This window comes from Myodes glareolus, chromosome 21 (genome assembly GCF_982192425.1).
Source record: "Myodes glareolus chromosome 21, mMyoGla1.1, whole genome shotgun sequence".
In the NCBI taxonomy this organism is placed as follows: Eukaryota; Metazoa; Chordata; class Mammalia; order Rodentia; family Cricetidae; genus Myodes; species Myodes glareolus.
The window spans coordinates 63,954,667-63,977,106 of NC_142046.1; the positions used below are offsets into that span (position 1 = coordinate 63,954,667).

Consider the following 22,440-nt stretch of genomic DNA (forward strand, 5'->3'; position numbering starts at 1 on the left):
GAAAAAGTAAAATTATTGTGAGTTCCGTGACAGTTGCCAGCCAAGTGTGCACATATGTTCCACGGCTTTCATAATTTGTTCACAATCCTTAAAGAAGGTGCTTGAAACTTTAAACGCCATGAGCTAATTAGTCCTCTAGAGGGCAGCCGTGCTCTGCTAGAGTAAAATCCATCCGCACAGCTCCCGACCTATAAACTTATAAAACATGAGTGGACATCACTTCAATGTTTTCATATAGAAATATTTTAAAGCAAAGCATAAATTTGTAGAGCAATGCTACTCTAGTGATAAATCCATCTTTCAAATTCCTTGCAATTTTAAAACAAACTTTTGGAAAGGGTTCATATAAATTTGATTTAGGTGACTTCCAAGTATCTTCTTCCATTTGTATTTTATTATTATAGTTATAGGTATTAAACTAATATCTTTTTCTAGCCATTTTTGAACAATATTAAGATTCTAACACAGAAATTAGTCTGTTCTCATTTATTTATCTGTTTATGTGTGTACTCGTTTATTTGTGTGCATATATATGGAGGATACACATGCACCCTGACTCTCTTTCTTCAACTATTCTCCATCTCTCACTAGCCAGGAACCCAACAGGTAGGCGAGGCTGGCTGGCTTGCTGTCTGGACAGTGGTCTCCAGGAATCTGCCTTTCTGGGCTTCCCACCACCAGGCTTACACACATGCACCAGCAAAGTCCAGCATTTTTTAAGTAGATTCTAGAATAAAACTCGGGTCCTGGTCTTGCAAGACAAACACATTATAATCTCCCCAGCCCAGACATTTATAGGAATAATAAAATTACACTTAAGACTGTGATAGTTGGAGTTAATTATCAACTTGCAGAATCGAGTCTCCCAGAGATGGCTTCTGAGCAGGTCTGAGGTATGGGTGGAGCGATACTGATTAGATTAACGGACTAGGAGGATTCTGTACTTGACTCCCACTCTCCAGGCTGGGACTAGACTATGTAAGGTCTCCTTTACTGATTTATATAAGCTCTTGTTAACTGAGATCTCGTGTGTGTGTGTGTGTGTGTGTGTGTGTGTGTGTGTGTGTGTGTGTGTTCAGGAAAACAGAGCCCAAGTGCGGCCCATTGTTTAACAGTTCTGCCACTAGAGGGTGAGAGAGTACCACAAAAGAGCTTCTTTGTGGTTTCAAAGTTGTTTATGTAGTTATAGTAATACCGGGATTTTTTTTTCTGAGTAATTAATTTCCCAGAACTTTGTTATAAAATTATCTAATGATCACCATTTTGTCATGTGAGTGTTATCGTCACCTTACAACCAAAAAAAAAAAAAACTGCAGAAATTAAGTAAGTTGCTCTTATTTATACCAGAAAATGATAGACTTGCCCGTCACATGTTATAACAGGTATACTACACAATCTTAATAAGAAAAATATTGTCACAAACCTGTATGACCGAAATGCCCTCTCTGGCATTTGGGTAAACAATTAGATTTAATAATGCGATTTCCAATCAATAGCATTCTAAGACTTTGGTTTATAAAGTTGCAAATCATTTTCCTATGAAAATCTGGTACTGAATCTTAGTTCCCTTTCCTGTGTCTTTGGATGTCAAGAAAAAAAAGTCTCAATAGACTATGGGGCACTCAAGGTTACGGGTCGCCCTGATGCTAGGATTTTACTTTCCTGGAGATTGTTTGTGAATTTAGAGCCTGCAGGTTGCTTACTGTCTAAGGTCCACATGCTCGTGACTCTGGGTATTGCAAAAATAACTAAAGACCAAATGGAAACAAAACAAACCTAGATAAGACTGTGCGATTCATTGATCAAGAGAGCTTCAAGTTGAAGTACGGTTAATAAAAACTCAGAGACAATTATTGAGGTTCAACCTGAAGACCAGGAAAATAAAGCAGTCAGCCACTGGCTCTTATCTCAGTCTCAGTCTGAAAACTGTGATCCTGCCTCCAGGAAACCTCAGAATGAGACAGTGACTGAGTGCTGTCTCCTCCCATTTTATAATCCTGTCTAGTTCTGGGATTAACGGTGTGTACCACCACCACTGCCTGGTTTCTATGGCAAGCTTCTAGGGTTGAAGGTGTGTGTCATTGTTGCCTGGTCTATAATGCTGGCCAGTGTGGCTGTTTTACTTTTCTGGTCTTTAGGTAAGCTTTCTTTATTAAAATACAAATGAAATGCCACTATGTCATATCTACTATAAAGTCAAGCTATTGCTAGGTGCGGGACCCCTGCCTGCAATCCTAGCCCTGTGTGGAGAAGCAAAAGCTTGTAAGTGTAAGGTCAACCTGAGCTACGCAGTGAGAACACTCTATGAAGCTGTGAGAATTTAAGACTTTCACTCACCATCAGCTACAGTTTTGGGCTCAGAAAATATACTTACCCAACCTTTGTTAAGGGGAATTCACGAAACCAATTCACTAGAGATGAGAATGTATATATGGAACTATATATATATATATATATATATATATATATATATATATATATATATATATATATATATATATATATGTCAGAAATAAGATAAATTTGGAGACTATCACGTTGCTAAGATTTTCCATTACCAGTAACCTGAGCTCTGGCAATAATTTTATACAAAATGTTACTTTGGGAGAAATATATAAATTTCTATGACACCTGTTTGAGTTTTTATTTTTGACACAGTTTGTGGAGTTGAACCTCACTTCCACACTAGTTTCTTTGATGCGCAGCTCAAGTAAGACTCCAATGTGAGTTTCATCTCAGGCACTCTTATTTTGAAAATACTAGTAAGACGGAGAGGATGACTGAAGCTTGTAGACACAGTTCTTTTTCCTAGCTCAAAGTTAAAATCATGTCGGTAAGAATCTTCTTCAGAGCCAGGCTGTGCTGGCACACGCCTATGATCCCAGCACTCGGGAGGCAGAGGCAGGTGGATCTCCGTGAGTTCGAGGCCAGCCTGGTCTACAGAGGGAGTTCCAGGACAACCAGAGCTACAGGGAGAAACCCTGACTCCAAGAAACAAACAAAAGTCTCTCTTGCTGAAGTGACTTGGTTTTGTATAGTCTAAAACGTAACCCACTTAATAATACAAGAATTATCTTAAGGAAAATACTACTTTGTTTTACAAAAAAAAATTCTAAGGGAGCTGGAATGATGGCTCAGCAGTTAAGAGCACCTGCTGCTCTTCCAGAAGATGAGAGTTTGATTCCCAGCACACCCATGGTAGCTTACAACTGTCTCTAACTCCAGGTCCAAGAGATCTAATGCTGTCTTCTGGTTTTTTGAGGACACTGCACACACGGTCCACATACACACAAACAGGCAAAACACACATACACATAAAGTAGTAAAACAAAAATTAAGAGATTAAAATTCCCAACATAATGAAAAATATGAACTTTATACTAAACTGAGAGTTTTGGCAAACAAACAAAAAACCCCAGCAGATCAACTTTGCAACATTTACCTGTGGTTTCTGATTGTTCATCAGCTTTCTCAGGCAGAGCATTGAGAAGCTCAGGGGTGACGCTAAGCAACAGACACACGGATGCCCAGAAGGCACGTTCTTTCTTCATCATATAAGTCATTTCTGAAACACAAAACACAAACATGCTTACTAAGGAACCCGTGTGGATGTGTCTGTGGGCCGGTAGAACTCTAGCACACTGCTCCGAGGGAACTGAATACGTGTTCAGGTGTTGACCACACATTCTGAAGTTCACCTCTGAAACACGTCCTTGAACTATTTAGAGAGACAGTCACTTCTGTGTGTGTGCATTTACTAATATTTGACTGGAAGCCATCTTTTAGCCTTGAAAATACAAGCGAAGGGGGAAATGAGGAGAGAGATGTTTAGGTGCGAGTTAATGTGGATTGGTGCCATCTCTCACGTGTGTAATCTAGATTTACATACAGGTCAGGGAGGACACGGCAGAATAATGGGGCAGTGTTTTAAATGCAACCTAAGATGAATTAATAAAAACGTGATTTCAGTCTAAACAAGTTACATTTTCCTCACCACTCAGCTGCTTTTCTTTCTTTGTCAGAACTAATTGTGTGTTAATTCTTCCAGCATTTTCTTTGGTTAACACTCTTCAGACAACTTCCCATTTTTTATTACCCTTCCCGTCTGCTTTGGTCCCTCTTTGGGAAAAGAAGCATTTTCACAGTTCTCCCTCTTGGTTCTTGTGGTTTTTGTTTTATAGCCCACGTTTAAACCAGGTTTTCTGTGAGGTAAGCATGAAGTAACTGCACACAACAGATGTGCCTTTCATCCCAGCCACTCCCTTCTTCAACCCCTCGGTTCACCTTTCCCCAGTTTGTGGAGAAGCAATGAGCCGACACTTTTGCACCCTGAGGGGAATGAATTCCTGCAGGAAGTGAGACATTTCCTGTTTCAAACTGATTTAAAGATCTAGATCTAAAAAGGAAAAGAAGTTGAAAAACACGTAGCTTAAAAAAAAAAAAAAATGACTTCCCCTTTGCCCTCAAAGGTGAAAGGAAACAAAGAACACAGGATGTTGAAGCTTTAGCGTCAGGAGCAAACACATGACCTAGAGATACACCTTCATCACGGTTTTTACTGTATACAAAATTGCTTTTGTCAACTTCTACTTCTACAGAAGGATGCCTAAGACTGAATAATTTTTAAGGTCTAGAGATTTCTGTCATAACTCTGGAGTTTGGAAAATGCCAAATCAGGATACTGCTAAGTAGAAAAAAAATAAATAAAATTACATGGTTGGCCTTGGAATATGTGAGAAGTAAAGTAATAAGTACCATTTTACTTCTGCATCACTAAAATCACTGGCAAACTAGTCTTGTTCCTCACGACACACTAGAAATGCTAAAGCATGTCTGAATTTCAGTCGGCAGCAATGTTAGATATTTGTACCTCATGGAACAGACCGCACGTCGTTATGAGATTCTGATACACACATGTGATTATAGAGAGCATTTCTGCCAAACTTCTAGGTTTTCGTTTACTTTTCAAACACTATCAAAGGCTTTTCTTTTTTTCAAGATGGGGTTTCTCTGTATAACAGCCAGGCTGGCCTGGAACTCACAGAGATCCACCTGCCTCTGCCTCCAGAGAGCCAGGACTAAAGGCGTGCACCACCACCACCAGGGTCCTTTCAGAGACTCTTAAATTCCATTTGATTCCATGAAAAGTCCAAGGCAGCTGTATTTTGAATGTAACATGAAGCAGACCTTTTGTCTAGGTGGCTCAGAGTACAGGCTCAGTTGAACGCCTGCTAAGAACTCAAGGATAGAGACTCTCAATCTATCATGTCTTATTTCAAAGCTGCAGCTTAAAACATTGCTTATATTTAGTCACTTAGTCTTGGTTCAGTTTCAAGTAGCCAAAACTAAGAACTTAGATGAATTAGGTCAAAATGTCATTAGCCACATTCCAGAAAATGTAGAACTACCTAAGCCTAGAAGGGCCAGTTTAAGTTCATCTCAGAGACGACTCGAGCCAGAGAACTGAGCACCATCAGGAGTCTCTAATTGCTTTATTCTCTGTCTCAGTCCAGCTCCTCTCAGTCCCTGCCCCATCCCCAGCATGGAATGTGGTCCTCATCTTTCCTGGATGCTGCACCATAAAGTTTCTTTACATACCAGGTCCAAACAGGTAGAAAATAACCCTGACAATTCCAGTTTGTGAAAAGAGGAACCTTTCAGAGTAGGGCCTTTAAGATGGAGCATTCGGAGAACCCAAATGGATTACGAATTCCCCAAACTTGATTCAAAAGATGCCAAAGCTAGAAGGGATCTGGAGTGAGCAAGGCAATATACAGCATGACTGATCTTTTTTATGTGCACATATGCATCTATATGTCTGTAGTGCACATATGCATCTATGTCTTAGTGCACATATGTATCTATATGTCTGTAGTGCACATATGCATCTATATGTTTGTACTGCACATGTGCATCTATATGTCTGTAGTGCACATATGCATCTATATGTCTGTAGTGCACATATGCATCTATATGTCTGTAGTGCACATGTGCATCTATATGTCTGTAGTGCACATGTGCATCTATATGCCTGTAGTGCGCATGTGCATCTATATGCCTGTAGTGCACATATGCATCTATATGTCTGTAGTCCACATGTGCATCTATATGTCTGTAGTGCACATATGCATCTATATGTCTGTAGTGCACATGTGCATCTATATGTCTGTAGTGCACATATGCATCTATATGCCTGTAGTGCACATATGCATCTATATGCCTGTAGTGCACATATGCATCTATATGTCTGTAGTGCACATGTGCATCTATATGTCTGTAGTGCACATATGTATCTATATGTCTGTAGTGCACATATGCATCTATATGCCTGTAGTGCACATGTGCATCTATATGTCTGTAGTGCACATATGCATCTATATGTCTGTAGTGCACATATACATCTATATGTCTGTAGTCCACATATACATCTATATGTCTGTAGTGCACATATGCATCTATATGTCTGTGGTGCACATGTGTATCTATATGTCTGTAGTCCACATATACATCTATATGCCTGTAGTGCACATATGCATCTATATGTCTGTAGTGCACATGTGCATCTATATGCCTGTAGTGCACATGTGCATCTATATGTCTGTGGTGCACATGTGCATCTATATGTCTGTGGTGCACATATGCATCTATATGTCTGTGGTGCACATATGCATCTATATGTCTGTAGTGCACATATGCATCTATATGTCTGTGGTGCACATATGCATCTATATATCTGTGGTGCACATATGCATCTATATGTCTGTGGTGCACATGTGCATCTATGTCTGTGGCGCACATATGCATCTATGTCTGTAGTGGCAAGGAAGGGACAGAGTGGCAGAAGAAGTGTTGGACCTCCTAGACCTGAGTTACAGGTGGTTGTCAGCACCCTGATATGGGTGCTGGGACCAAACTCTGATCCTCTGAAAGAACATTAATGGCTCTTAACAGCTGAGTCATCTCTATAGCCCAAAACAAACATGGTTTCAACTCTATACAAACTACAAGCAACTAAGGGATGCTGAAAGTCAAAGAGTCAGTCTTCCCAAGGGATAAGCGCACCAACTGGTTATCCAATACCAAATGGTCAGCCCTGAAAATGTACGTACAAGTAACATTATGCAAAGTGAGTAGGCTGGATTGAGGGATATATATATATGTATATACATACATACATACATACACATGTACATTTATGCATGTAACAATTAATAAAGAGATCACGACTTTGAAAGAGACGAGGAGGCAGCAGTATATGCGAGGGTCTGAAGGCAGAAAGGGGAAAGGGGAAATTATGTAATTACATAATTGCTCAAAAAGTAAAAGTAATTAAAAATATACAATATATAAAAATTAACTACAAAAGGTAGTTATCTACTGCATTGGATGACCAATCTTCCTGCTGTAAATTTCCAGAACCTTATATATTTGTACTCAGTGTTGTGGGAGGTTCCGGAGTTTTTTGTTTGTGTGTTTGTTTTGAGAGACAGGGTCTCACTATGGAACCCTGAATGGCCTGGAACTCAGTATGTAACAGGTTAGTCCCAGTCTCACAGAGATCTTCCTGCCTCTGGACCTGAATGCTGGGATTAAAGGCATTCTCAATGGAATTTTTGAAGCAATATTAATTTTAACTATTATCAGCTTATTTATAACTCTTATTCTATCGTCCTCTGCAAACAGTGGCCATGTATGTCATTTCCAACACAGGATAGCCTTGCTAGTAAATTAGTTTGAGCACTCTCCTGTGAATCTGAGCTCAGTCCCTTGTCCTCTACCACTGCCTACCGTTCTACAACCCCACCACCACTAGACAGTGGGCCGAGAGTGGTCTGTACCTGACTGCAAGTGTAGGATGCCTTCCATTTAGAAACATTTTTAAACTATTTATTTTTATTTTATGTGCTTTGGTGTTTCGTCTGCATTTATGTCTGTGTGAGGGTGTTGGATCCACTGGAACTAAAGTTACAGACAGTTGTGAGCTGTCATGTGGGTGCCGGGACTTGTACCTAGGAAGAACAGCCAGTGCTGTTAACTGCTGAACCGTATCTCCAGCCCCTAGAAACATTTTTTTCTTTTCTTTTTTTAATTTTTTAATCTTTACTTTATGTGCATTGATGTGAAGGTGTCAGATCCCCTGGAACTGGATTTTCAGACAGTTGTGAGTTGTCATGTGGGTGCTGGGAATTGAACCCGGGTCCTCTGGAAGAGCAGTCAGTGCTCTTAACCACTGAGCCATTTCTACAGCCCCCCCCCCCCCAGAAACATTTCAATGACCTACTATTGACTAATGTTCCTCACTGTGAGCAACCTCAACCAGCGGCTCAACGTCACCCTTGATCTCAAGTTCAGTATGTTATTTAGTCTTGTTGTAACAGACGCTGACAAAACTATCTCTCTGAAGCTATAGCCATAATTATTATTACGAATATTTAAAATTTTAACAGATGTACATGAAAACACTTTTATAGAAAAATGCAAGTAGAGCCCTAACCTCTTCCTTCTTCATCCCATTGACTCGTCCTCTCCCACAATAAACTACCACTGGAACAAATCAGTGTGCTTTCATCTAGAGCTTGTGTATGCTGTTACATATGCATGGATTTTTATGCTCTGCGCACGTAAATACGATGTGTCTTGTGTATAAATTTTTAAATGTTATGTTTCATTGAAGAAAATTGATAACCTAATATTATAACAACTTATTATAACATAATGAAAGTTATATGAGAGCTACTCAGGAATCATCACAAAACCAACCTCCCTGATTATAATGCATAATAAGGAATTCTAAAAACATAGGATGGTTAAAATTCTTTTGAGTGTTCATATTCCTCTGTATTATCAACATCCTCCCATCTATATTCATCTTATCAGACAGCAGGGTTAAATGAAGAGGGATACCGGCAGGTATCTTATTTATTATACAGGATGTATATTTAATCTAGTAAAAATATATAGAAATTTAAGACCTAAATTGGTTAAAATATACCCATCTTTCCCAGAAGGAAAGATTTACTATTAATATTTACTGTTAATATTGTCATCACAATATTACTTGATGTAATCTACATATTTCCTGGAACTTCTGTGCACTCCCCAGCAGGATTTTCTTTTGTCATCACTGACAGGGAAATCCTAAAATTAATGTGGAGACTCTGGCTACTACCATAACTAAAGCAACCACATAACAGAACAAGACTGGAGGACTCACACTTTGTGATACAGGTGGGTGCCTTTGTCATTCGAACAAAGAAAGAGTGTGACATATGCATAATGGAGCTGTAAGCATGTGTCCACAAAGAAGGACAAAATCAAGTTAGTCCCAAAAAACTGGGTACAAACGAAAACCGTCATGCTAAGTCCACAGAGCCAAACGAATGAAGAGAAAATAACAACGTAGTCTGAAAGCAGAAGGATTAACAAAGGTGAATTTGGATAGTGAATTGTGACATGTGTATATGAAAATGACACAGGAAATTCCACTCATTTGTACACTTAGTGTGAACCAATCATATGCAGAAACTGAAAACAACTCAAAGCTATAGTAATCAATGTATTTTGGCAGTCATAAAGATTGGTGGAGAACTGAGAATCATTAAACAGATCAATGTCTACAATCAACTGAGAATGTCAAGCGTTTTAAGACCATTCAGTAGGGAAATATTTATCTTTTCACCTAACGATGCTGGCATGTATGGATAGCCACATTTCAAAACAATGAGACTAGACCCTTCCCTTTGCATCATAAACAAAATTACACTAAAAACAGGCCAACGGCCTAAGTGGGAGAACTGAACCTTGTAATCTGCTTGGCAATATGATGAAAACTTTGGGGTCTTAGATTAGGCAAAAATCTCTTAGAAATGACAGCGAAAGCAAAAACAACAAATAAGACGAAAATAAATTGCATTCAGTTACCACTAGCAGCATATCCTACAAAACAGTCAGGGAAGAAAAATACAAAAGCCTACAGAGTAATAGGAAATACTTGCCATTTATCTGATACAGGACTTACAACTAGCCAATGGAATTTTCATGTGCCCTTTCCCCATTCATGATGGGGTTTTGGCTAGCTTACAGGACATGGTATTTTTTTTAATTTTATTTATTTTTCTGACACAGGACTTACAACTAGCCAATGGAATTTTCATGTGCCCTTTCCCCATTCATGATGGGGTTTTGGCTAGCTTACAGGACATGGTATTTTTTTTTTAATTTTATTTATTTATTTATTTATTTATTTATTTATTTATTTGCCTGATACTGTTAGCTGAGCCCAAAACCCCAGCAAGGTCATAGGCCTTGGAGGTGAAGCTAATAATGACATTCTGCTAAATGGACATAATATTAAACCAACTCCTAATGACTTATCACTGTATCTAGGGATCCGAGCATCTCTCAGTCCTCATCAGAGGAGCTTCTTTTTTCAGAAGATGGTGATTGAAACAGGCACCCATAACTGGTATGGAGAATAAGAATAGCTCTAAATGAGATAGCTGGATCGTGACCCTTCCCCATAAGACTAAGGAAGTGGGAGGGGAAATTTGAAGAATACTAGCTTTCTAATATAATATTCATGAAAAGGAAGCTACAACTGGTAGACATTCATGGTCTAGTCCAGCCCTTCTGCAGTGCACACACATGAAAAGGCAGCTACGACTGGTAGACATTCATGGTCTAGTCCGGCCCTTCTGCTGTGCACACACATGAAGAGGCAGCTACGACAGGTAGACATTCATGGTCTAGTCCAGCCTTTCTGCAGTGAACACATTATTTTGTCAGGTGTAAATTATCCAAGAAACTCATTATTAATTTTGCACATGAGCCAGGCATGGTGGTGCATGTCTTTAACCCCAGGACCCAGGAGGCAGAGATAGGCAAAGGCAGGGGGATCTATGTGAGTTTGAGACCGGCCTGGTCTACAAAGCGTGTTCCAGGACATCCAGGACTGTTACACAGAGAGGAACCCTATCTCAAAAAAAAAAAAAAATGCACATGTATTACAAGTTTGATGCTAGTAACTTGGAGCTTCCTGGTGCAGATTTTCTTTACCTTTCTCCCATTTTTTTGATCTTTTAGGAAGTTTTATGGGGTAGACAGACATGGTGGAGCATGTCTTTCATCCTAACAGAGGTAGAGGCAGAGGCAGGCAGATCTCTACAGCCAGCCTGGTCTACATAGTGAGTTGCACAGTAAAAGCCTGCTCAAACAAACAAACAAAAAAAGTTTTATGATGAATATATAATCTAGTGAACACTTTCCTATGTCTGAAAAGACAGAAATTTTACTTCGGCTGATTCTTTATTTATGGTCCACCAGTGAAGGCATGAGGGGTAAACTTAACCGCTAGGAAGGCAAAACATTCTGAAGAAACGTCGTCCGCCTTCCTGCAAGGCTCTCTTAGCAGCGCAGCTAATGCTGTTTCCCCTCTGTGTGTCTGTCTGCACAATTCGGGGAGCCCAGGGGTCATGCCTGGTAAACCATGGCAGGCTACTTTCTCAAGCCACGTGCCTTTTTCTTTGCAGTGTCTTGATTTGGGTGAGTTAGCAGCACCCTAAAGCCACGGAAAATGAAGACAGGAAAAAAAAGTATAAAACTACACCGTGGAGAGAGAGAAAGAGAGAGAGAGAGAGAGAGAGAGAGAGAGAGAGAGAGAGAGAGAGAGAGAGAAGTTACAAAGCCGTTCTCATAACTGGTTCATTTTTTTTCTATATTTTCAGGATTTGGGGGTTTTGGTTTTGTCTTCTGTTGTTGCTGCTGCTGTGGTTGGAGAAGGCTCGCTTGGCCAGTCTTTTCCGTGTTTTGAATTTAACTGTATATAAGCAGTATTTTCAACCGGAAATTCTAACACGCCTATAATAACTAGGTGCTGGAATGAACTGTTGTCTAAAGCATTTTTGGTGAGACTATCAGGTCACATTCTCTGGAGGAGGAACGTCTCGGTCTCAGGAAGAAGTCTGTGAACCAGATTTGCAGTCTCAGGAAAAGAGTGTTTTCTGAAAACATATATCGTGGGAATGCAAATGTTTGGGTGAATCTCCCGGGGAAAGCATGGCTGAGAAGCCGCACGTTTGCAGCATTCCACAGACCCGTGCGTCCACACAGCCCTCGCTTATCTCCTTGCTAACTTTCCTGGGAGCCACATTCCTCCGGCACAGGGTCATGGCTGTAAGCAAGATGTGAGTACCGGGCTCCTTTACGACTAAAATTTAAATGAAGCTAGAATAGGACTCTGGATATAAGATATGGGTAAACGTTAATTTCAAAAATGGTATTAGAAGCACAAAGACATGTAACTATAAAAGATTGTACATTTTTGTAGTGATATGATGTTTTCAGAGAGATTTCCTACCTGCGAGGTTGTTGTATCTTGACGATTACGCTGTGCAACCACCTGGGCAGGCTTACTGAAATTATGCTTGCTATCCATCATTTACATTCTAATATCTAACGCCTAGATGACTAGGAAGTGACAGAAGCAGAGGGGGTCCTGGGCAGCATTTGCCGCCGCATTTGCCTGCAACACTCTTAAAAGAACTAACATGTATGGAATAGGCATCAAATTTTAACAGGAAAACAGAAAACTAACAAATGCATTATTTGCATCTCTATTGAATTCTATTAACTGCCTCTTGCAAAAAAGACTTAGGCAGTCTCTGCTACAACAGGATAAAGCCAGCTTTCTCTGCTCTGCTAATCCTATAAGTAAAATTTATTAAATTACATAAATTATATAGTGGTTATTGTCATCATTTTTAATACTGAATATTGCTCAAATGTTTTATTCTTCTCATTTAAGCTCTATTTTATTAGCAATTATATTTATTAATGAAAAGTATTTCCCATTACTCTATCCACATATACACAGAAATTCAAGTTTCAGCCCAGTTCTAAACTAACCATATTAATAAAAAAAAGAAAGATAGAAATCTGAAATCTGCATCTCCCATGTAGAAATGCTGTAGAAGTTTGCCCAATGATAAAACCCAAATAAACAGATGAGACTAAGCCAGATAAAAAGAATGTCTTTGAGAGTGTGCCACGTATCTGGTAATTCCCTGTTCCCTAAACTTCGGGGGGGACAGAAACCGCAGATTCACACATTAAAGAATCAGCTAAGGAAAAGAAAAACGGAAAGAGCCTCTTTTAAGTCCTTCCCCATTATCAGCTTTTGGTTTGTCTGGTTTACCGTGTTGTGTTGAGCTTGTTTCGAAGGAACCTGGAGATGCTCTCCTCTACCATGAGCTGCGGGAGCCACAGTGTGCCAATTAAATCAGGACAGCGGTGACGCAAACAGCAGCTCTCGTTACTGAGCATTCAGCGTCCCCTTGACTTTCTCATTTGTATCCTGCCCTCTTGGTAAGGAAAAAGAAAATTATCTCATCGCTGTTTTATACAGGAAACAAATCCTGGTTCCAAATAAGGGAATGGATTGTCAAAGTTTTTCTTGAATCTAACAGTGTAGGAGATTTTGAATATTCTTGTAGGTATGTTCGCAAATTATTGGATTTGTTTTAGTGAAAGTGTGAAATAAAAATCTAAGAAGAGAAGGAAAGTCGTTAATTTGCAGGCTGGTAGTCCCGATGAGAAGGTACAACTGCAGGTAGGCAACTCGGATGGTTTAGTCTGGGAAGAATGAGAACTGGACTAGTTGAGGGTGGCTTTCCTTTGCTGTCGTTCCAGACCAGATGACATAGCTTGAGACTCATCTTCACAGGTAACAACAAAGCGGTTCTATGGCTGAAGACACAGATGCTGTCCAGTACACTAGGCTGTCATAAGACAGTGCCACATGGTGAGCAGCTTACACAGCAGGGAAGTTTCACCCTGTAGACTGCTGTGTCCTGGACTAATGCTGGTCAGGCTGGTTCCTGGAGAGGGCTCTCTCTGGCTTGCAAATGGCTGCCCTCTTACGTCTTCATCTTACCACACAGCCATCAAACCCAACGGATGAGAAACACAACCTGCCTTCTATTGAGTTTTAATTACCTCCTAAAACACATCTCCTCAAATATCCTCACACTTGAGGCCAGGCTCCCACTTGCAGTTCTGGGGAGAGTATAGGTCAGTCTATAGCAGGGATCTGTGTCAGAAGTGAGGGCCCCTGACCTACGATCACCATCACCAGTCACAGAGTCTACTTTTCTCAAACAAGTTCTTTTTCCACAGCTACAAATCTCCAAGTTCTGGTTGTTCCTGCACTATGCAACCAAAGTTTATCACGTGACTACTAAGATGTAGAAATCATAGGTATAAATGGTATAATCCTTCTCTAGTTTGCCCATATTCTCATCCCATTTCATCTCCCTGTTCCTTCTCTTTCTCTTTAGTATATGCATATGTGTCTCCTAAAAAGATATTTCCAACTAAAAATTAAAAAGAACTTTTGAACAATTTCCCCTGCCAGGGTCTTATGACCTCAGTACTCCTGGAATCCAGTTCCGACTTAATCTCATGAACACAGTAGAGATAGAGCTTCATGGCCAAACTTCTCTTCAATTGTTGCCTTCTGAGAGTAGTTTTGAACACATGTGTATCTATATATGTGGACAAATGGCTCCACCTGTATATCTATATGTTTCTCTTGTGTGTGTGTGTGTGTGTGTGTGTGTGTGTGTGTGTGTGTGTGTGTGCACGTGCGTGCGCCCATGTGGGGGGTTATAATGCCATGTGTGTAGAAGCCTGAGGTTAACATTGGATGTTTGCTCAACCACTCTCCACCTTTGGGGTCCAGGTAGGGTCTTCACTGCACCCAGAACTCACTGTTGAACTGGTTTGCCTCACCAGCTTGCCGATTTCCTGATCCCTCCTACAGGGTTTTATGACAGGAAGAGCTCCATGACCACCCAGCTTTTAGAAGGGTATAGGAGATTCGAACTTCTTTTTGCTTATGTGGCAAGTGCTCTGCCTGCTGAACTAGCACTTCTGTCCTTACCCAGCTGCTTTGTGAGACGCAACAGTGACCAGCTGGGCAATGTGTGCCTATTTGTACAAACAGAGGCACGAGTTATGGGAGTGATCAACAGCTTTCTAATTGGATGTTTTAAGGCTCACTCCACAAGAAGAAACTCAGGCCTGGTACTATAATTCTTTCCCAGAACACATGGCTGAGGAGGTCATAGGCTCTGGGGAGAACCCACTACTATTGTTTTGCTAAGTATCAAGCCACCTTTTAATACTTATTCTTACAAACACAGATTATCCTTGCAGCTTTCACCCCCAAACCTAACAGAGCAGTTTCTTTGTGCTGCTATTAGGAAGAGCCCCAACTGGTAAAGTACAGGAAATAATTGACTATGGAGTATTCATCCTTAGATGAGACGTCTATATCACAACGTTCCCCCACGCTCAGACAGTACTAAACAAGGTGGGGTGGAAAGATAGTAAAACCAGAGGAAGAGTGCTGGAAAATACTGTCTTCTGGCCTTGGCTCTCAAAACTGAGAGCCACTGTGACTGCGCGCACAAGACCTGTACAAGACCAAGCAAGTCGACATTCTGGCCTGGGTGAGAACGGGACTCAGGAGGCCCCACTTGAAAGGTATTGATAACTGACGGTTGCTGGAGATGGGAAAAATCTCTTTTGTTGAGTATGGCTCATGGTAGCGTGGTGGTGACCTTTATGTTTAGAGGATAAATTTCCTGTGCTCAGTTTGTAAACAGAAAATCGTTTTTAGCTTGTATAAGCCATAAGGAAGTTGCTTTTACCTTGAATGTACCATCAGCTGGCCCAAGATGGGTCACTTCCTGTTGTAGTTGGGCTATTCTTAAAAAATTGCTGATTATTGTGAAATATCTCACTGCCTCAGCTGTTCCTACAAGGTAATGGGTCACATGATGAGACAGACTGACTGCTACGTTCTGGTTTTGTTTGAAACCCTTGTTTACTGGAATGACTGAGGTGCCTGCTGGACTTGCCTGCACCAGGCAGGATCTGAGTTAATTTGGCTCCCCAAAATTATAACTTTGTGGGTTTTGCCTTTATAATTCTTATACTCCTTAGTTGGGGCCTTACCTAGAGAACTCTCTTTGGTTTGGTCTTAACCAGTATCTTTTTACAATAAAAAAAAAAACACACACACACACAAAAAAAAAACTTGAGTCAGACTGTGATAGACCCACAGTAGGATGCCCAACTTCTAGTAGAGGAACATCCTTGTGCATACTGGCAACCCTAACTAGACTCAGTGATTTATGCGAAGGTTTATAGAAGAGAGGGGGAATCGATTTGATAAAAGAGAGAGAGGGAGACAGAGAGAAAAGGAAAGGAAAGGAAAGGAAAGGAAAGGAAAGGAAAGGAAAGGAAAGGAAAGGAAAGGAAAGGAAAGGAAAAAACATTATATACTTGTATGAAACTACAAAAATTTGTGTTACCATTTTGTCTCTAGAAAAGAAAGAGGAAGGGTGGAGGAGATGAGAGTTGACTTTTCAAACTGGCGAGTAAGTAGTCCTGAACTTTTAAAACTGTGAAGGTCTGATGTTTTCTCTTCTTAAGATAAGGCTTTAACAACTCCTCTTTAAATGGTTTCTGGGCTGTTGTGAACCCAGCCAAACAGTTCGTGGTAATGTTCACCTTTAAATTTCAGTCATCCTTCCCATTGGCCACTTGAATTAGACTCACAGCTGAATTTTTCAACTGAGTAGAGATTCAAGACAAAAAGAGGCAGGCCTTTGGGAAGTGTTGGGTAGGAGAAAACACATAGATGGCTTATGACGTAATTACCAAATCATACATTATCCTACACGTGAAGGTTTATTGTTCAGAAATACCTACAACTCTTCAAAATACCAAAATTATACAAAAAACTAAATGTTACAAAAACATCTAAATATACATTCATGTAATTAAGCCATGTTGATTTTCAAGACTGTAACCATTATTAAATACAGCGACCCCTTCTACTCACTAAATGCTACATCCTATGAAGATCACCCAACAGATAGCTAGCTTATGTCTAACTAAAGAGCAAATCTTTAATCTGGACTCATCATGGTAATCTGTGATGGATTTAGATGTCAGCCCACGATACTCTCTGTCTAGGGCGGGGCTCCTCAACCTACCTGACGCTGCCACCCTTTAATGCAGCTCCTCCTGCTTCAGTGACCTCCAACCAGAAAACTATTTCATTGCTACTTCATAACTGTAATTTTGTTCCTGTTATAAATCGTAATGTAAAAATCTGATCTGCGACCCCCCCAAGGGGTCTCGACCCACACAGGCTGAGAACCCCTGGTTGGGGGTGGGATCTATGAGTATGTGTTTTATCTTGTTGGGTTGAGGACTTGGGTGCTTTTTTAAAATTACTCGTCCTCTAAGTGCACTGTCTGGGAAGGTCCAGCCGAAGTCACCTTTGCCTTGTTCCACAGATGGCGCACATGTGACTCCACAGCTGTCCTAAGAGATGAAGAGGGCTCTACCTATACTGATTTGCTGTGAATGGTGGGAATGCTCTGGAAGGAGCCTGAATTCCTTCCAGAGGTGGCCGCTCCTGAAATACCCCACCTCTGTGTTTGAGGCACTAAGTAAGGGCTAATCGCTAGCCTCACGAACTTCAGCTCATGTCTAGTACAGTTGTTTTCCTTTGGGGAACACAATATAACCTGGCCACCGCTGCTTGTGTGTCACGAACGAGCTATTTTAGTCGGAAGATATTTAAGGTGAGGAGACAATTAATACCATATAGTTCTCAAAGCCCGGAGAGCATCCTGTTTCCTTTTGCTGTGTTCGAGCCAGGGAGGTGGCACAGAAGGTACAGGCTCTTGTCGCGCAGCCATTGCGATCTAGTTCTATCTCTGCACTTATGCAAAGGTGGGAGGAGACACTAACGCCATAAGTCGATCACATTTTTAAAGATTCCCCAGACCAAAAATTAAATATGGGGCGTAATGAAACAAACCATTTTGGACCTGAAGAGTGAATGTTAGAAGATGGAGTGATTTAAAACAAACAGAAATGAGAACACACGAATACACACACACACACACACACACACACACACACACAACCCTCCCAAGGTAGTTCCTGGCTCTGAGTAATCAATTTACTGAAAGATTGGCCAATCCAATAGCGCAACTCCTTTTGGATTTGACTCTAGTTACAGGGAGCTGTAATTTTCCGGGAAATTGCTCAATATAAAACCTCCTAATGATGTAATAGATCCATATTTGAAACTGTGATCACTTCACTGACATTTATATGCTTTTCTTTTAAGTACAAAAGTAGTTGACACAAATGGTTGCATAAAACAAAAATTTCTCTTGAAATAAAGATGCTAAAATCTTTAGACTGTATGACTCTAACTTCTTTTTCATAATATTAAGAGCAAAAATGACCCAGTCGGTGGTGGCGCACACCTTTAATCCCAGCACTCAAGAGGCAGAGGCAGGCAGATCTCTGAGTTTGTGGACAGCCTGGTCTACAGAGTTGAGTTCCAGGACATTCAGGTCTACACAGAGAAACCCTGTCTCAACCCCTGCCCCAAAATAAGGAAAACTAGAAATAATCTCATGGGAAAGGAATAACAATAGCAGGCAGGAAAAGAATATTCTAATGTTATGACAAAATAGCATGGACAAACGAAGATCATTAAGAAGATTAAAAACTTCAATGAAGGTAAGGTTATTCAATACGTGCTGCCAGAGAGGAAAGAACTCATAAGTTATCTGAAATAGTCGGCCTATTTTATAAATAAACGAAAACTTGGAAACAATGTGGGGGGCGGGCAGCTCTCTGAGTCACAGCATCAGTTCCTAACTGCTGCTGTTATCACCTGGCAGCGATCTTCCGGTCTGTTTCTCGGGGACTAGAATCAGAGGTGTACCACCGCGTCTGGCCTTTCTTCTCTCTCTGCGGTTGCGCTGAGAACAAGGTCTAGGAACCAGTGAGGCTGGGCCGGTAAATCGGCTGTTCTGAGAACGTGCTTGCTAGAGGCCAGGAATGCCAAAGCAGAGGACTGGTTCCTGTTTCCGTGGTCTCTGAAACCAGCGAGCGTTGCCTAGGGGCGTTAGAGAGCGCGACGACGCAGAGACTATGAAAGGCACCTGGACGCTTGACCAGCGCGCATCCCCCTCCTGGATTCCTTACCTTGGTGAGTCGATGATCCTCAAAAGAGAGCCAGGGATGAGGTTTCAAAATTATACCGTCTTCAGAAGAAATCCGGAGGTCAGCCCCCAAAATGACACAGTCTAGAAATAACACGGCTTAGGGGGTCTTGATTGGGTTCAGTTTTCCTGCCAGTTAAAGAAATAAAAGGCAGAAAAAAAAAAATCTGAAATGCAACAGATTGGGGTTTTTTTTGACAGACTCGGCAGTTGAAGGAAGGCGTCTGTGAGGCTGAGGAAACACACACGCAGCAGCCACGCCGAGAAAAAGAGCCTCTGCTAAGCAGAGGGACCACTCCGGCTGCCGGAAACCCGCGGCAGCGGAAAACCCGATCTCCTCTGAAGGCCCGGGGTTTTAAAGGCTCAGAAGAGACTTCCTCCCGCACCTCAGGGCTGGTGAGTTTGAAGACAGATAGGTGGCTGATTGGTCTGAAAATATGTGTGGCCTGTCCTCCTCAGGCCTTGAACTTGTTGGTCCAGTTCCTAGGCAGGGATTCGCAGCTTGAGGTTTGAGGCTCCAGCTAGGAGGCTGAGAAAGAAGCTGGCCACCTTTCTGACCTGATCGTGGCTCTTCTCCCAATCTGTCTTCCTACCGGGAAGTTAATTCCTGATCTCTCACCCTGACAGACAAAAGTACCAGCTTCTGGTTAAGGAGTGGAGAAAGGCAGCAACACCCTGCACCTAGAGGTTGCTGCAAGTGTAGCAAAGACTTGCCCCCTGCCTCCCCTGCCGCCAAGGCCCTGCCTAAACTATGGCAGCTGTTGGGTTGACTGCCCTCTCTGCCTCGACAAGGTAGTTTTTCCAAGTCACTCCTCCACGGGGAAAATCTCTTTGACCTTCTGGATCTGGTGGCTGAAGGCTGCTGTGACATTTCCCTGGGTGGCAACTAAAGACTTAACACTGCCCTGTGTGGCTGCCAAGCACTGACAACCAACAAAGCCAGTGTCCTGGTAGCAGGTAACGCTCTCTCATCCCTAAATTTTAAATTTCCTGTGGTTGTTTCCTAAACATAGTCTTAAAAGTGCTTCTCATTCCCTGCCAAGAACTATCTGTCTTATTACAAATAAATAAATGTTCATGCTTCCATTATGCTGGTCACTTTTCAAGTTTGTTTTGCCATGGTCCAGAGATGTGCGTCTATTCCCACCACTATGTCCGTTAACTGCTTTCCCCACAGTGCAGCACTTCACCGTAGATTACAGAGAGTGGTCCTGCTAATAGCTAAAGCTCTTATCTCTTTGTAAGCTTAGAACAATTCACGTAACCTTCAGAGGGTCGTCTGTGATAGGTCACCGTACTCTGGGATCCCTTGCCATTCATTGTTAAACCAATGTGATTGCTCCCTGTATCTCTCTCTTCAGGCTCCCTCAGCTCAACCAGATCCTGCCGCCACCCCACCCCCACCCCATCCTGGCCTTTGACTCAAATTCCGGCCTTCCTGGACTGCCACGGCAACCCTCCCCAGCTAAGAAGCAGCTACAGAAGAGAGACACTACATCACCCCTTATCATCAACAAAAGGCTGGACCACGAGTTCTCACAGCTGTCCAAATAGACAGAAATGAGCTCAAGCTGGACTTGAGGAGGATTTCTGGAGACTAGATAAAAGACAGCGTTTCTCAGGAACTTGGGAAACCAGTTCCCATCTGCCAGAAGCTGTCTTTTCCCTTTCCTCTGGCAGAAGGGACATATGGCTCCATTGAGCCATACGTGGCTGCATATCAAAGCCATGCCAGCCGCTGGGCTTTCTCAATCCCTGCTCATAAGTACTTGTTATACATTTCAAAGGCCCCACACCAGTCTCCTGGCCTCCCTTCCCAGCTACCCACCCTCCTTACTATTCTCTTTCTGGTTATCTGCTGACTAGCTCTTATTCCTATACCCCCACTATGCTCGCTCGCTTGCTCTCTCTCTCTCTCTCTCTCTCTCTCTCTCTCTCTCTCTCTCACTATCTCCACTCTTCTCTCCTCCTCTCCCGCTTCCCTGACCCTGGCCACATCCAGTCTGCTGGCCATGGTCGGTCTACATCTTTTTCTCTGTGCTCTGGACTCCTCCAGAGGTCTCTAGCTGTTCTCACTCTCATTGTCTACGATAAAAAAGCTTAACCGTATCACGGAGCCATCCCGCCAGCAGTTGCTCCACTGCATCCCCTCGTATACGAGAATTAAAGCCATGTACCTTTGAAAACATGCTCAGAACTCAATGCTCAAAGCGCATGCAAGCTGTTAGATGGTGTTAGATTGTGGAAGGCAGCTGTAGAGAGACAGGCGGAGGAAAGAAAGAGAGGTTCAGTCTGACCTTAGGTGGGACCATGTTTATTCACAGCGAGGAAGCTCTTTATCACTCACGTGTGCAGATGACCAAAATGACCAGAAGAAGATGGGATGCGGGCCCCTTATAGGGGCGGAAATGACTTCCGTAGTCCACAAGGGAAGCTGGGAAGTGTAGTCTTTGAGCAGGAAACTATCATTCCTAACTCTGAGAGGATGTTTAAAAGTGTAGAGCAGGGGTGTCTGCTGAGGAAGGTCTTTGTTGGAGTGGGTGGTTCCAGGTCCACTGAAAAGGGGGTGTCTTCTGGTCACACGGCAAGGGGAGAGCCTTAATTTGATCAGCTGCAATGGACCGTGAAACTGTCATCCTGCATTACTGAAGAGACTTGAAAAGGTATTATTAATTATTATTAGAAGGTTGTAAACAGTTTGTTTTGTTTACAGAGTAAAACTGAGAGGTTTTCTGGGGAGGTTGAGGAGGGAGCAGAGCAAGGAGAAACAGAGTGGGCCAGTGAGAGAAAGTGATGGACGGTTGACTCGGGGTAACAGTGACTGGTCCTATTGCCAGCACTGTTGCACCCGAATGAGCTAGCAGAACTAGCAGGGAGCTACAGAGCATCCAAGGAGGAGAAGAGGAGAAAATAGAAGACTGATGTAAAGAATTGTATCTGACATGGGAGGACAGGGATAAAGATTCACTTTTAGCCAGAGTTTCTACACAGCATTTACAGGGTCTCTTTGCAGATGTATCGGGAATAAATGAAACTGTTCTGTGTACAGGGTGAGGGTCCTGGGGGAGCTAGATGGGACGTTCTGTTTAAGTAGAGGGTAAAGTTCAGTGAGCAAAACATTGTAAAGGCAGGGTGCAAATGTAAGTGTGAGGATAATGAAGAGGGAAGCAGTTATCCAGGGGAGAGCCAGAGCAGAGCGAACCAGAAGCCATACACAAGAGGCTTGTGGTTGAATTGTCCCTGTCTCTAGGCCCCGTCTCCAACCAGTTAGGATGTGTTAGCCTGGAAGCAGCCTGCTCACAGAGAGCACAGATCCCATCCCAGCGGTCAGATCAGG

The 22,440-nt window shown here is 42.0% G+C and overlaps 1 protein-coding gene and 1 long non-coding RNA gene across 8 annotated transcripts in view; one reads left to right on the top strand and one right to left on the bottom strand.

The window, feature by feature from the left end:
- Window positions 1–22,019, bottom strand: part of Tfpi (tissue factor pathway inhibitor) — a 43,797-nt gene extending 21,778 nt beyond the window's left edge. The window contains exons 1-3 of one of the 6 annotated variants that reach the window (XM_048425793.3): window positions 21,401–21,790; window positions 19,087–19,212; window positions 3,443–3,565 (exon numbers count right to left, since the gene is read on the bottom strand). In XM_048425793.3, coding sequence (XP_048281750.2) covers window positions 3,443–3,563 — 121 coding nt within the window. In that variant the 5' untranslated portion in view covers window positions 3,564–3,565; window positions 19,087–19,212; window positions 21,401–21,790. Of the gene's footprint in view, window positions 1–3,442; window positions 3,588–18,772; window positions 18,882–19,086; window positions 19,233–21,400 lie in introns of those variants that run through there. The other 5 variants (XM_048425791.3, XM_048425796.3, XM_048425795.3 and 2 more) reach the window with 5 other exon arrangements.
- Window positions 18,949–21,289, top strand: LOC125394752 (uncharacterized). Of its 2 annotated transcripts, XR_007230314.3 has the most exons (3): window positions 18,949–19,090; window positions 19,305–19,499; window positions 20,465–21,289. It is a non-coding gene; the product is annotated as an uncharacterized LOC125394752 (long non-coding RNA). The 2 variants fall into 2 exon arrangements; XR_007230313.3 differs by lacking the exon at window positions 20,465–21,289 and having other exon boundaries at window positions 19,305–20,192.
- Window positions 22,020–22,440: the final 421 nt, after the last annotated feature.